This window comes from Mustelus asterias, chromosome 19, assembly GCF_964213995.1.
Source record: "Mustelus asterias chromosome 19, sMusAst1.hap1.1, whole genome shotgun sequence".
NCBI lineage: Eukaryota > Metazoa > Chordata > Chondrichthyes > Carcharhiniformes > Triakidae > Mustelus > Mustelus asterias.
The window spans coordinates 83,968,664-83,983,429 of NC_135819.1; the positions used below are offsets into that span (position 1 = coordinate 83,968,664).

Consider the following 14,766-nt stretch of genomic DNA (forward strand, 5'->3'; position numbering starts at 1 on the left):
AGCTATGAGGAGAGGTTGGAGAAACTTGGTTTGTTCTCACTGGAATGACGGAGGTTGAGGGGAGACCTGATAGAAGTCTACAAGATTATGAGAGGCATGGACAGAGCTTTTTCCCAGGGTGGAAGAGTCAATTACTAGGGGGCATGGTTTAAGGTGCGAGGGGCAAGGTTTAAAGGAGATATACGAGGCAAGTTTTTTACACAGAGAGTAGTGGGTGCCTGGAACTCGTTGCCGGAGGAGGTAGTGGAAACAGATACGATAGTGAGTTTTAAGGGGCGCCTGGACAAGTACATGAATAGGATGAGAATGGAGGGATATGGTCCCCGGAAGGGTACGGGTTTTAGTTCAGTCGGGCAGCATGGTTGGTGCAGACTTGGAGGGGCCGAAGGGCCTGTTCCTGTGCTGTAATTTTCTTTGTTCTCTTTGTTTTTTGTATATTACTAACTGTAACTAATGTGGTATTTCAATGGAATGGCCAACTTTACTATTTCATCAAATAAATATTAATCTCTGAGAGAAAACCAAAAATATTGAGTAGATGTGTGGCCCCGATGTTATTTAACATTTCCGAATGTATTTGTCATTCTCTGATTCAGCATTTCCTTTTGTGGAAATGGCCGCAAGCTTTGGAATAGATTGAAACCTTTCTGCACCTCTGCGTCGTTCCTCAGGACTGGAGTGGCAGCAACGACATCAGAAATAGCGCTGCTGTGCTGGGATTTGGGAGTCACCCTTAGTCACGGCAATTGTCCATCCTGAAACCAAGCAAGGGAGAAATAACATGAATGTGTTGAAAGATTTCAATTCTGAAGAGTGTGATTTGTTTCCCTCTCTTGGGTCTGTTTGTATAATGGATACTGATTGAATCGTGGTAATTCGGGAGAAAACTACAGCAATGATTTCAGGACTTTAAGCACAAAGATACTCACAAATCTTACTGCCTGCATTCTGAAAGGAGGGTCCGAGACCTTCTCCAGGTTCTGACTCCAATAGATTCTGAGGTCCACCCGCCTATGGAAATGAATGAACAACCCTCCTCTGTGAGCCATCCAATGAAAGGGTGTGAGCAAGTAGGAGTTCTTGAGGCTTGGGGCTGGTGATACCCCATTGGGTGGTGGGCATTGCTGCTGTACTTGGGGGGAATGTGAAGGTCGGTCAGAATGGAGGTGCCGACTGAACACTGTGAAAATAAAGTTTAAAATAAACTGCAGCTACAGCTGCCAGGCCGTCAGTGTGGAGAGGAGACCCACCGAGAGATCAGTCCAAACATCTGGAAAATCCTGGCAATGTCATCAATTTGCCCAATGTGGGCATTTACTTGTTACTAATTTGCTACCCGCTGGTGGGCAGGTAGTTGTTGAGGCAGAAACTTGTCAGTGAACCTCCCTGCACAAGATGTTGTAAATCTCGCACCTCTCTGCCTGACCCCACCCCACCCCCCCCGGTCCCCCCAACCTGCCTCCCGTCTCCCCATCCCCCCCAACCTGACTGCCCCCCATCCCCCCAACACCCCGGCCTGCCTGCCCCCCGACTACCCCGACACCCCAACCTGCCACCCCCCCCGTCCCCCCCTGCTCTCCTGCCTGGAAGGGGGTTATTCGCACTCTCACCACCAATTCATTCTCTTTAGAATCGGTCAGTTCTGTTTCGATAATCAATGATTCTACCATAATTATAAAAAAACCATTTCATCATTTAACCCTCTTGTAGCCTTCTTACTGCATCTGATCAACTCTCAGTAAAGATCATCAATAAAATGTGTTCAGAGAAGTTGCCAACATGATGGGCCCGATTTTACCATTGCGGAAAACGAGCGTGAAAACGTGGTAAAGTCGGCCGTGAGGCCATTAACGCGATCCGCGCCCACGTCCGCGCAGATGGCCACTTTACCGAGATCCGGGAATGGCCGCAATCCGATTTGCGCCCAAAACGGGCACAACGATGATTTAAATATATTTGCATGTATTTCAATTGAATTAATGAACTGCCCGCCCAACTTTATCAGCATTTCCCCCTTTACCACCGCTTTTGCCGATCCGGAATCGGGCCGAAATGGACATGCTGAATAAAAGTCTGATTCGGGCGCTCCAGCTTCTGAAGAGGTAAGTTCAGAGCTTCCAACAGCTCTCTGACTCAGATCGGTGGTGGAGGGAGGGGGAGGTGAGTCAGAGCATTCCCTGGTGAGGGAGGCCAGATCATTCTCTGGTGGGGGGGGGGGGGGGGGGGGGGGGAGAGGCCAGATCATTCTCTCGGGGGTGTTGGGGGGAAGGCGGGTAAGATGTATCTCTGGTGGGGGGCAGGGGGCAGGGGCAGGGGAGTCTGCTGCTGCTGTGCGGGCGATTGGTGGGGGGAAAGGGGGCAGGGGGTCACGGTTGGTCTGGGTAGCGGGGGGTGGGGGTAGGTGGATAGGAGGGTCAGTTATGTTGTAGGGATGAGGTAATGTCTGTGGGGGCCATCGCTCCCGCTTTTCCCGGGCCGCTTTCTCTGCTTTTTGCGGAGCGATGTGACAGGGGCGCGTTTTTCAAATTTCTTTCGAACGCAGTTCAGAGCTCCGATCGTTCCGGGTGCGCAAAGCTCCGCCCACAGTGCGATTCAGACTCACGATTTTATTTTCAGGCTGAGTGCGTATGGGGGCGCCTGAGAGCAGATTTCCAAGTCGGATTTGAATTGCGCCCAGGTTCTGCACTTAGAAGGAAAATGGTAAAATCGGGCCCGATATTTTAAGCTAAAGGCAAAATACTGCGGATGCTGAAATCTGCAACAAAACAGAAAATGCTGGAAAATTTCAGCAGGTCTGACAGTGTCTGTGGGGAGAGAATAGAGCCAACATGATAAAGGGTCACCCAGACTCAAAACATTGGCTCTATTCTCTCTCCACAGATGCTGTCTGACCCGCTGAGATTTTCCAGCATTCTCTGCTATTTTAACCTGGCAATTATATCATTACATCTTTTTAAACTCTTCCACCTGCAGTAAATGATGGAACCTCAGTTGAGGTGATTTGTTTTTATGTTCAGTCCCATCTCGAGCCTTTCAATAGGAATTTGCTGATTTGAAACCTTTACAGTTAATGATGACTATCTGAGACTGTTCCGAATCAACACCAAAATCAACCAATTGCCTCAATGCCTTGTGTCATCTGTCAGGTTTTTGGTTATTTTATGACAGTTTACACAATCAGGCAAAATCCCAAAAATAAGATCTTTTTCAATATAACCTCTGCAGATGCAGTTAGACTTTGAAACGCTTTGCAGTGTATTGATTGCTTTGTCTGTATTGCTGGGGTGTTGTTTAACCCACAGTAAGCTGCCGCTGCTTCTCATATGTTGAAGTTCTGTCTGAAATATTGCCGTCCAGTTCCTGCAATAAAAATCACAGCACTGACACTGTGCTAGGTTTGTTCAGGCTCAGTCGGAGAATCAAGGAGCACAGAAACATTAAAACAGCAAATTCACAATCACCGTTTATTGCATCAACGGCGGAACTATAAAATCTGCACTGTCCAGGAGTAAGTTCCAGGAGTTTTTATATGTTTGTACGTACACCATCATTTCCTGAAAAGTCTCCCCAATGATCAAGCATACAGTGTAGATGGTCCCTCGCTGCAAGGAATTGTGGCTTATTGTGTAAGCAATCCATCAGCTGACTGGAAGATAGACATGGCCAGGGTTCTGTAATATTGTTCACCCCACCATTCCTGCCAGTGAGAACGGAAAATTTTGCACTCAGTCAAATCTCCATCCACTGCAGTGGGACTGGAGAATCCCAGCCACGTGTGAGACTGGAAAATCCCTGCCAACGTCTAAAACATGTTCAAAATCTGCAGAGTGATTTTACCTTCCATCAACTTCAACCTAGATTTACATCCCAGGGTGGCATAGTAGCACTACTGCCTCACAGTGCCAGGGACTCCCAGCTTCCAAATCAGCCAGACCTTATAATGATCATGATTTGATATACGGACAGTTTAGTGTCTATATTGTACGTGCATTGTATGGCTCAGGGAACTATTATCCAAGAGCCACAAGTTCTTCAGAAAGTTGTGCTGAGGTAATAAGAGTTGAAATCTTCCAGCTTCTGCATTGTTTGTAACAAAATAAGGAGTGAAACTCTCTTATTATTGAAATGGAATGTTTTAATGTTTCCAGAATGTACATAGCAGGTCCAGAAATAGTTAGAAATATCCAAAAATGTTTATGTTTGAAGACAGCTCCAGTATGAAAAACCTGGACTCAACATCTGAATTCTGTTCATGTTATTTCTCATGCAGAAAGAATGTGCGAATTTCATCCGCGTTCTGCAGCATTATAACCAAAGCCACCTGTACGCCTGTGGAACTGGAGCCTTTCACCCAGTTTGTGCCTACATCGAAGTTGGTCATCGACCTGAGGTAAAAATGACCTTTCCTCCTGTACACCTGTTTTCTGTTCCTCGAATGTGCTTCTTGTAATGTACTGTTCACATTTTAGTTGCAATGAAAGAAGCTTTTCTCGTCCCAAAGTACAGCACTGTTCATATCACAATCTGATTTTTAGTAGGCCTGGGTGAAAGCACACATCAAAGATATTGTCAGATTATTATTCCAATCCTGTCATCAGAATGTTGTAATACGGTTCATTGTTGTCAAGTGCTTTATTTTCATTTCACGTTAGTTCAACTAACACAATATTATCTGATAATCACCTGGTAACGTTCAGACGTTAATAGTGAACAAAATGAAAGCTGAGTTTGCATGTGAAGGAAAACAGAAGGTTGGTTAGAGGTTCTGGTGTTGCAGTCAGCTGAAATCGGATTTGTTCTTTATGAGGGGAATGAAAGCAAAGATCTGAGTTCTCTTTCTCAGAGATACGTATCCATCGTGAGACAACTCATTTCCTGTAATCAACTTGTCAATGACTTTATTTCTCTCCTCTGTGGAGACCATTATTCCCACACAAGGAAACTCTGTGTTGTGGAGACGGCGCTATGATTCGCCAGGTGTGTTTGAATGGTTCCAGTTTTTTGTTCCCCATCAGTGTTATTTCTCCATGCTCATAAACCACTCTGCCACTGGTGTGTAGGAGAGCACCCTGCAGCCTAATGCAGCCACTTGCAAATAGTGAGAGTATCCTTGTGGTTAAATTGACAGAGTCCCATTGCCTTCTTGTGCTATCACACTTCTTCCTTAGGATGAATGAAGGACAGAGGACTTGGTTGTTAACTCTTGTTGGCACAGTGCAATAATAATGTTGCATCAGTGTGAAACCATTGAAAGTGGATTAAAATTGGCATGTTTAATTTTCTCTAATGCGACTTTCATTAAAGAGGCTTGGGCAATGCAGCGATGCCAAAACCAGTGAAGAGGAAGATAATAAGGGCAAGGCAAGTGGAGACACTGACCTCAGTTTTCCAGTTTCTTGCGGTAAAGGGAAATTAAGACAAATAACTTCCCAAAATAGAAACGCTGTCACTGATAAACCACACAACACTAAACATAGTGCAGAACTTCTCTCCCTCTCTGCAATGTGTTTCGTGGTGGTGGGAGGCAGTGTGCGGCTCACTGGCAGTGCCTCAGCTGTCAATGGAGTTACCCGTTGGATGTACTCCTCGTTGCCAGGAATCCTGCAGCAGGGGTCAACTGTCAGTGGGACCATGAGATCCGACTGGTAAAAACGGGAGCACGATTTTGGCAATAGGGTTTTGTTGTGGCAAATGCCACTCTCGGAGATTCACCACGAGAAAAATCTGGAGACGTGAATGGCCGATAAGATCACACCCATTGGCTTTTATCATTTGTGTGCTTTGATTACAAAATCTAATGACGTTATTGATTGCTGTGTTTGTTTTTAAAAAACAATTCTGTTTAAACTCTCTGGGTGGGAGTATCCACTTCACACCCCTGAGGCTATAACTTTCCGTCATTCGTTTAATGGGTGGAAGATCCTAAACTGCCAGCTTCTAAAGCAGAAAACTGCCTGGCTTCATTTTAATAGGAATGCCAGCAACGACTGTGCCAGAATCACTGGGTACTTTTCCATTAACTGTTCCCAACAATCAAAAGGACATTCGCACCCACAGTACAGCACATATGGCATAAATATATCTTGGCACATTTAGATCACAGTTCCTATTTTTAACATTGCTGTGGTTATGTGTTTTACTACAACTATTCTAGATCAATGACAATGGGAAAAGAAAATACGCACACTAACTCTGAAATGATTTTGAACATTAATACAGTAAAATTCAATGAAAGCAGCTTTCACGGAAAGGTCTGTTTGAACACCTGTAAAACATGTTTATAACATTCGCAGGACAGGAAGATGCAATTTGATCATCTGCCAAGCCGGTCCTATTATAGAAACAACCCAGTGATTTGCATGTGATTAGTATCACAGAGAGAACAGTTTTCCATCAAACATATTCTAAGGTTATACTCAATGTCAGGAAGAATGTTCATCTGACTCCAGCACCTGTTGCTTTCCATGTGGATGTCTTCCTGTTTTTGGTTCATTACAAAGCAATGTCAGTGTTATTCTCAGTGTCCCAGGTACCGATTACTCGGGTGTGGTTTACAAACGCGAAATTAAATCTTTGAAAAACAAGATGCAGGAAAACTGTTTCAGTCAAAGTCGAATCTGTCAGAATATTGCCTGAAGAGATATTTGGAAATAGCAAGGTCAAATTGCCAGGCTGGTATGAAGAAAGCAGAGTAATTGGTCTTTCAGGAGAACATTTTTGTGGTAGTTTCAGCATCTGGTGCTTCTAACAATGTATTCGCAAGGAAAGATCCACAGATAAAGAGTTCTATCTGGCACAAGGTAGGCAGAATTTGTCTGCTCCCAAGGAGAGCCACTCTTTTGTACATTTTGCCTCTGCGGGGTGCTATCTTGCTGACGTAGGAACAGCACATATCAGCAAACAGCTCCAAAGGAAGTCCTGTAATCTGCATCTGGAACAGTGCGGGATGCCAACTGTAAGGCACGCTAGACAGGAATTCCTGCTCCGTATTGCCAATTACAGCTGAAAAATACAAATATCTCTCACAGGATAGGGATTATCCATGATCTTTCTTCAGAAAATCTGATGAAGGAACTTTTCAGAGTTAAAGCTTTACCAAACATTTGTTTGTCTAATCCAGGAGGGTGTAAGTTGTGTGTGAGATCCATTTACAGCCAGAGATACGAAACAGATTGAAACGATCCAAAGATGTGCTGCAGGATTCTGCACCAATGAGTGTGGAAAACGCACCAGTGTCACATCCCGGATCCAAGATTTGGGATGGGAATGACTGCAGCAAAGGAGGGGGAATAATTGACCATCTTCTAGAAAATAGAAGGGATTGATGGAAATTGGCTGAAACTCGTACCTGGTGTCCTCTGGCAGTGACCATACAGGAGGTTACCACCCACACAAACTACAAAGACCATTTATTTCCCAGACAGTGAATCAACAATCTTTCTTCCGAAGGACAATCTCACAGTGGAACAAGCTGCCAAAGGAAATAGTCACAATCCCATCACTGGAAATCTTCAAGATTTCAAATCTTCAGATTATAAGAACATAAGAACATAAGAAATAGGAGCAGGAGTAGGCCATCTAGCCCCTTGAGCCTGCCCCGCCATTCAATAAGATCATGGCTGATCTGAAGTGAATCAGTTCCACTTACCTGCCTGCTCCCCATAACCCTTAATTCCCTTACCGATCAGAAATCCATCTATCCATGACTTAAACATATTCAACGAGGTAGCCTCCACCACTTCAATGGGCAGAGAATTCCAGAGATTCACTACCCTCTGAGAGAAGAAGTTCCTCCTCAACTCTGTCCTAAACTGACCCCCCTTTATTTTGAGGCTGTGCCCTCGAGTTCTGGTTTCCTTTCTAAGTGGAAAGAATCTCTCCACTTCTACCCTATCCAGCCCCTTCATTATCTTATATGCCTCTATAAGATCACCCCTCAGCCTTCTAAACTCCAACGAGTACAAACCTAATCTGCTCAATCTCTCCTCATAATCTACACCCCTCATCTCCGGTACCAACCTGGTGAACCTTCTCTGCACTCCCTCCAAGGCCAATATATCCTTTCGCAAATAAGGGGACCAAAACTGCACACAGTATTCCAGCTGTGGCCTCACCAATGCCTTGTACAGATGCAGCAAGACTTCTCTGCTTTTATATTCTATCCCCCTCACGATAAATGCCAACATCCCATTTGCCTTCTTGATCACCTGTTGTACTTGCAGACTGAGTTTTTGCGACTCATGCACAAGGACCCCCAGGTCCCTTTGCACAGTAGCATGTTGTAATTTTTTTCCACTTAATAATAATCCAATTTGCTATTATTTCTTCCAAAGTGAATACCTCGCATTTGCCAACGTTATACTCCATCTGCCAGATCCTCGCCCACTCACTCAGCCTATTCAAATCTCTCTGCAAGACCTTCCGCTTCCTCCACGCAATTCACTTTCCCACTTATCTTCGTATCGTCAGCAAACTTTGTTACCCTACACTCAGTCCCCTCCTCCAGATCATCTATGTAAATAGTAAACAGTTGAGGCCCCAGCACCGATCCCTGCGGCACGCCATTAGTCACCATCTGCCAACCAGAAAAGCACCCATTTATTCCAATTCTCTGCTTCCTGTTGGATAGCCAATCCCCAATCCACGCTAACACCGTACATTGGAAGTCCTTCTCCTTTTTGTTAATCTCCTTGAATAATCCATCTGTTTATTGCCCTCCTAAACCAGGCAAATTAATAAATTATTTTTATGTTTTAAATACAGAAGCAAAATCACAAAATTGGAAAATAGTCTGGGAAAATGTGATAGTTTCTGGAAAAAACGCCAGCATGGAAGTTCTTCAATTGGCTGTCCAGACATTTCAAAATATAAGCCCTCTGAGTAAAGTCTCAAATTACAGGGGAAGGTGAAAAATTATTGACCTAATTATCATTTACTGCCCTTCTCTTGGTGAGGGCATTATATTTATTTTCATCTTTCTCTGTCTCTCTCCCTGTACATTCTGTTTTCCTCTCCCACCCTCTGCCTGCCCTTTGTTCCTATTCTCTGCCCTGCCTGCCGTTTTCCCTGTCTCCCCCCAACTGCTCAATTCCCTGCTTTTTATTTTTTCTTTCTCTCCCTCTATCCTGAAGCCTTCTTGTATTCTGAATTTTTCAGTGAGCTCACCCCTTGTGTCTCCAAGATATCAGCTGGGCTAATTATATATTTTACTTTTTAAATTTTGTAATATTTCTCACCATCACAATTTTCCCTTCGATCTTGCTGTGGCTCTTGACTTTCTTCTCACTTTCTCATACCAAGATATTACTTGTTATAATCCGCCTTTAAGGGATTGCAGCAGAACATCACTAGAAGGAGGTGTGTCATGTAATCCAGTATTAATTTCACTTTGGCTTTAAGCAGAGCACACCTGGACAGCTGTGTTGCTGGTATCTTCGATCTTTATGCCTCTGTATTATAAATGTACCCTGTGCCCAGTCTCAATAAATGAACCCACAATGTGTTTACACAATCCCTTATGAGTGATTGGTGTCTTTATATCATTATAAAAACATAAAAGAAACATAGAAAATAGCTGCAGGAGTAGGCCATTCAGTCCCTCAAGTCTGCACCAACATTCAATATGACCATGGCTGATCATGCACTTTCAGTATCCCATTCCCACTTTCTCTCCATACCCCTTGATCTCTTTAGCCACAAAGGCCAGGTCCAGCTCCCACTTGAACATATCTAATGAACTGTCCCCAACAGCTTTCTGTGGTAGAGAATTCCACAGGTTCACAACTCTCTGAGTGAAGAAGTTCTTCCTCATCTCACCCCTTATTCTTAGACTGTGACCCCTAGTTCTGCACTTCCCCAACATTGGAAACATTCTTCCAGCATCTAGCCTGTCCAATCCTGTCAGGATTTTATATGTTTCTATGAGATCCTCTCTCATTCTTCTAAATTCCAGTGAGTACAAGCCCAGTCAATCCAGTCTCACTTCATGTGTCAGTCCTGCCATTCCAGGAATCAGTCAGGTGAACCTTCGCTGGACTCCCTCAAGAGCAAGAATGTCCTTCCTCAGGCTAGGAGACCAAAACTGCACACAATACTCAAGGTGTAGCCTCCCCAACGTCCTGTATAATCTCATACACAGCAGTGGTTCATTCAAAACGACATGATGTTCAGCAAAGTGACGAGATTAAATGCAGGTCCAACATGGTGAACAGGCTGTGAGGCTGTGAAAAGGATGTGAGATGACCCTTGATGTTTTGGTCAGACAATAACAAAGCTGGAATGCCAGAGAGTGTTGAAATCGCAGCATGGTGACTGCACAGAAACCACAGTGAAGACACAGTGTTAGGATAGTGCTCAAATAAAGAGCTGGAAAGCAGATGGATCCCTCGTGGTGAGATTGCAGTTCAGAGCTTGTTAGTGGTGTGAGTGGGACAGGGTTAGTGCTGGGTTAGCTCAGTCAGAAATGGCCAGTGACCAGGGTGTGGGCTGATTGGTAGGGAGCGAGAAATACAAATATTTACAGCTCCAACAACACTCAAGAAGCTCAACACCATCCAGGACAAAGCAGCCCACTTGATTGACGCCACATCCGCAAACATCTACTCCCTCCACCACCGCCGCTCAGTAGCAGCAGTGTGTACTATCTACAAGATGCACTGCAGCAATTCACCAAAGATCCTTAGACAGCACCTTCCAAGCCCACGACCACTTCCACCTAGGAGGACAAGGGCAGCAGATACATGGGAACGCCACCACCTGCAAGTTCCCTTCCAAGCCACTCACCGTCCTGACTTGGAAACATATCAGCGTTCTTTCACAGTCGCTGGGTCAAAATCCTGGAATTCCCTTCCTAACAACATTGTGGGACAACCCACAGCACGTGGACTGCAACGATTCAAGAAGGCAGCTCACCACCACCTTCTGAAGGGCAACTAGGGATGGGCAATAAATGCTGGCCAGCCAGCGACGCCCATGTCCCACAAATGAATACATTTTTTTTTAAAACAGCAATGTGATAACTAATCTTTTTGTCATAAAAGCAAAATACTGTAGATGTCATAAATCTGAAATAAAAGCAGAAAGTGCTGGAAAAACTCCGCAGGTCTGACAGCATCTGTGGAGCGAGAAACAGAGTTAACAGAATTTTCCCATCCTGCGCATCACGGGAATCATGGGGGGGCAGACTATGCAAAGGTCTGTTGATCTCAGGCAGGATTTTCCAGTTTTGGGGTGAGTGTGGCTGGAAAATTCTGCCCAACATTTCAAATCCAGCGTGGATCTTCTACAAAACTGGAGAGAAATAAAAGCATGCTGAGTTCTATGCTGTTAAAAGGAAGGTTTCTTTTTGTGATGTTGATTGAGGAATAAATATTGGCCAGGACGTGGGAAACAATGGGATAAGAACATAAGAACTCGGAGCAGGAGTAGGCCATCTGGCCCCTCGAGCCTACTCCGCCATTCAATAAGATCATGGCTGATCTTTTTGTGGACTCAGCTTCACTTACCTGCCCGCTCACCATAACCCTTAACTCCTTTACTGTTCACAAATGTATCTATCCTTGCCTTAAAAACATTCAATGAGGTAGCCTCAACTGCTTCACTGGGCAGGGAATTCCACAGATTCTTTCATGTGCAGCTGAGAGGACAGGCTGGGCTTTAGCAGCTTTGCCAAGAGACAGCACCTCTGACAGTGCAGCAGATTCTTGATATTGTATGGGCGTATCAACCTAATTTCATCCTTAAATCCATGGATTGGGATTTGAACCCACAGCCCCTCATTCAGAGACAGGAACCCTACCCATAGGCAGAGGAATAGCTGAGACTCCTGGTTTGGATTGATGGCTGATTATTTGATCCCAAAGAGCACTTGATACTGATCTTCCGTGTTATACAATTGTTGAATCCAATGCCCGGGGGTTGCAATGAATATATGTGGTACTCATTATTCTTGAAAGAAATATGTTATTAGTTCTCATTTGAAATCCATTCCTCTGTGTAACAGATTGAAATGGTTCCAAGATGTTATTTATTATTTCTAACCATGAACATAAAATCATCTTCAATTATTTAACTTTCCGCCCAGTATCCCTGTTTATTTCACCCCTGGGTAATGCTGCAGATTCATGGTGATATATCTGAGGGAGGAATGGTTTTTCCATCAGGCTGGGTTAGATTCCCGGCCGCCATCCACTGAAAACAAGGAGAGAAAGTTCAGACTGAAGTCAAGCCTTCTGGTGTTTTGTTTGATGTGTCTAATGTAAGCTTGCGTCAATTCCTTCCCAGAAAATTTCACTAATAATCGGACAATTGTTTTTTTGTTGTCTGATAGTGAGCAGCAGTGTGCTTCACTCAGAGTTCATTGGCTGTCATCACTAGATATTGCTATGAGGCAGTGCCAAGTGTTTGATCACCGTATCAACGATTGTCAATACAGAAAGATTTCACTCCTTTAATATCTCGGAAAATTACCCTTCAAAAGGCAAGAGGAACAAGTTAATTGTGTAAGAACAGCCCTCCCTTTCACAAGATTAGGTGATGACACATTCTTAATGACCACCGCAACTTCAAGCAGACTGATGGAAGTAATTTATAAATTACAGACAGGAATATGTCAGAAGGTTATGAAAGTAAATTGAAAATGTCTGATCTTCAATTACTATCACCCGTGCTCCTTATTTACATAATAAAACAATGCTTCATCAAAACAGATTTCTAAAATTATACATAGGCTGGACTCAAACTTACAATTAAAATCCATAAACAGAGATACAAAATATTTTGATGGATAGACATTTTTCTTCCTGATATTTTGGCTTTTAAATATTGTTTTAGAATTTAGAAAAAAGGCTAAACATAATCAAAATAAAAACTGCCTGAAGGATAATATATCTACCAAAAAGCCTCAAGTCATGAGTTCTGAGCCTGGTCACAAATTCCAAATTCATATCAACACGGTTACTAACTACCATTAGTTAAGTTGCTTTGTTTGGTAGCACCCACACTTCTGTTTCCGAAGGTTGTGGATTCAAACCCCAGTTCAGAAATTGGCCGCATTACAATAGTGTGGTGCTGAGGGAGTGCCGCACTGTCAGGTGAGCAATGCTGAGGGAGTGCCGCACTGTCAGGTGAGCAATGCTGAGGGAGTGCCGCACTGTCAGGTGAGCAATGCTGAGAGAGTGCTGCACTGTCAGGTGAGCAATACTGAAGGTGTCCTGCACTGTCAGGTGAGCAATGCTGAGAGAGTGCTGCACTGTCAGGTGAGAGGTGAAAAGTGAGATTGTGATTATCTATTCAAATACACACCACGCAAAGAAAAGACAGGAGACCTTCTGGTCTCTTGGCCAATATTCATCCTTTTAACTAACATCAGCAAAACCAGGGTAAAGGCAAAGTTCTGAAGATGCTGGGATCTGAAAAAAAGCAGAAAATGCTGGAGAAACTCAGCAGGTCTGGAGAGAGAATCGAGCCCCACAGATGCTGTCAGACCTGCTGAGTTTCTCCAGCAATTTCTGTTTTTGTATCACAAAGGCCAGGTTAGATGGTCATTCATCACATTACTGCTTGTGAGCCCTTGCAATGTGCAAATGGTCATTGTGATTGTCTAACTAACAACAATCAGCAAGCTTCAAAGTAATTTATTGTTTCTGAACTGTTGTGAAATATGTTTGAGAGACGTGATAAAGCACAGTGCAAATATTTATCCTTTGGGTTTGTGTTTAGCTGGGCAGTGATGTCAGTGCCATACATTTGAAGGATTGATTTGGTTTATTCATGTTTTTGATGAGCAGAGTTACTTTACTCAGATCTTCCTCTTCAAAGTTAGACATAAAGGAACAATGAAGCAATTGAAATGAACACAGGTCAATGGAATAAAACGTCAAAATCCAATACAGGCGGCCAATTTGCTATTTTTCTTTATACTTTATCTCCCAAGATGAACTTATAACCCAAATCTTCTTTATGTTGTTCCCTAAACATGATACAATACTTGGTTTAACCATTTTCCTAATTGTGAAGTTTAAACAATTATCTCTTAAATAAAAGAACATATTCCAGATATTAGTTTTTCCCTGCAATAGGAGTGATGCAGATTGATTTCTTATGTTTACATGAAGAAAAATATTGTTCAAGGCAGTTACACCGTTCAGCTCACTGATCCTGTTCCCAACAGCACAGAATATTTCACCATATCAGACTTTTCACAATCAAAACGTCAGCACTGTTCTTGCACATTTATCCAAATTCCTGAGTATGGTGTAAGTTTATCCCACAAAACTGCCATTCAGTGAGTCAAAGAAATCCTCCCAATGGATGGTTTTGTTGGAAGTTTGTTAATCTTGCTCCCCTGCCTTCAGCTTTTATGATCAATATTTGAATCAAGTACAAAATTTAAAGTTTATTTATTAGTCACAAGTAAGGCTTACATTAACACTGCAATGAAGTTACTGTGAAATTCCCCTAGTCGCCACACTCTGGCACCTCTTCGGGTCAACGCACCTAACCGGCGCGTCTTTCAGACTGCGGGAGGAAATCAGAGCACCTGGAGGAAACCCACGCAATTGTCTCCAATGGAAAGCATTTCGGTTCCTGTGGTTAATTTTTTAAAATCCTGGAATCATTTATGGCATTTTGTATTTGTATTAGATAATTTTAATATATTATTAAGATTAACATATTTAATATGTTAATATATATTATGATCATTATTATTCATTGGTTAATCAGGAATGTACAACATGTAGTCACTGACAGATCGGTCAGTCCAAA

General features: G+C 43.3%; 1 protein-coding gene across 1 annotated transcript in view; it reads left to right on the forward strand.

Annotated features, from left to right (window-relative positions):
- The window catches only part of sema3ab (sema domain, immunoglobulin domain (Ig), short basic domain, secreted, (semaphorin) 3Ab), a 446,670-nt gene that overhangs the window by 307,722 nt on the left and 124,182 nt on the right, over positions 1–14,766 (forward strand). Inside the window, exon 5 of the mRNA XM_078236002.1 lies at positions 4,271–4,390. Coding sequence (XP_078092128.1) covers positions 4,271–4,390 — 120 coding nt within the window. The remainder of the gene's footprint in view (positions 1–4,270; positions 4,391–14,766) is intronic.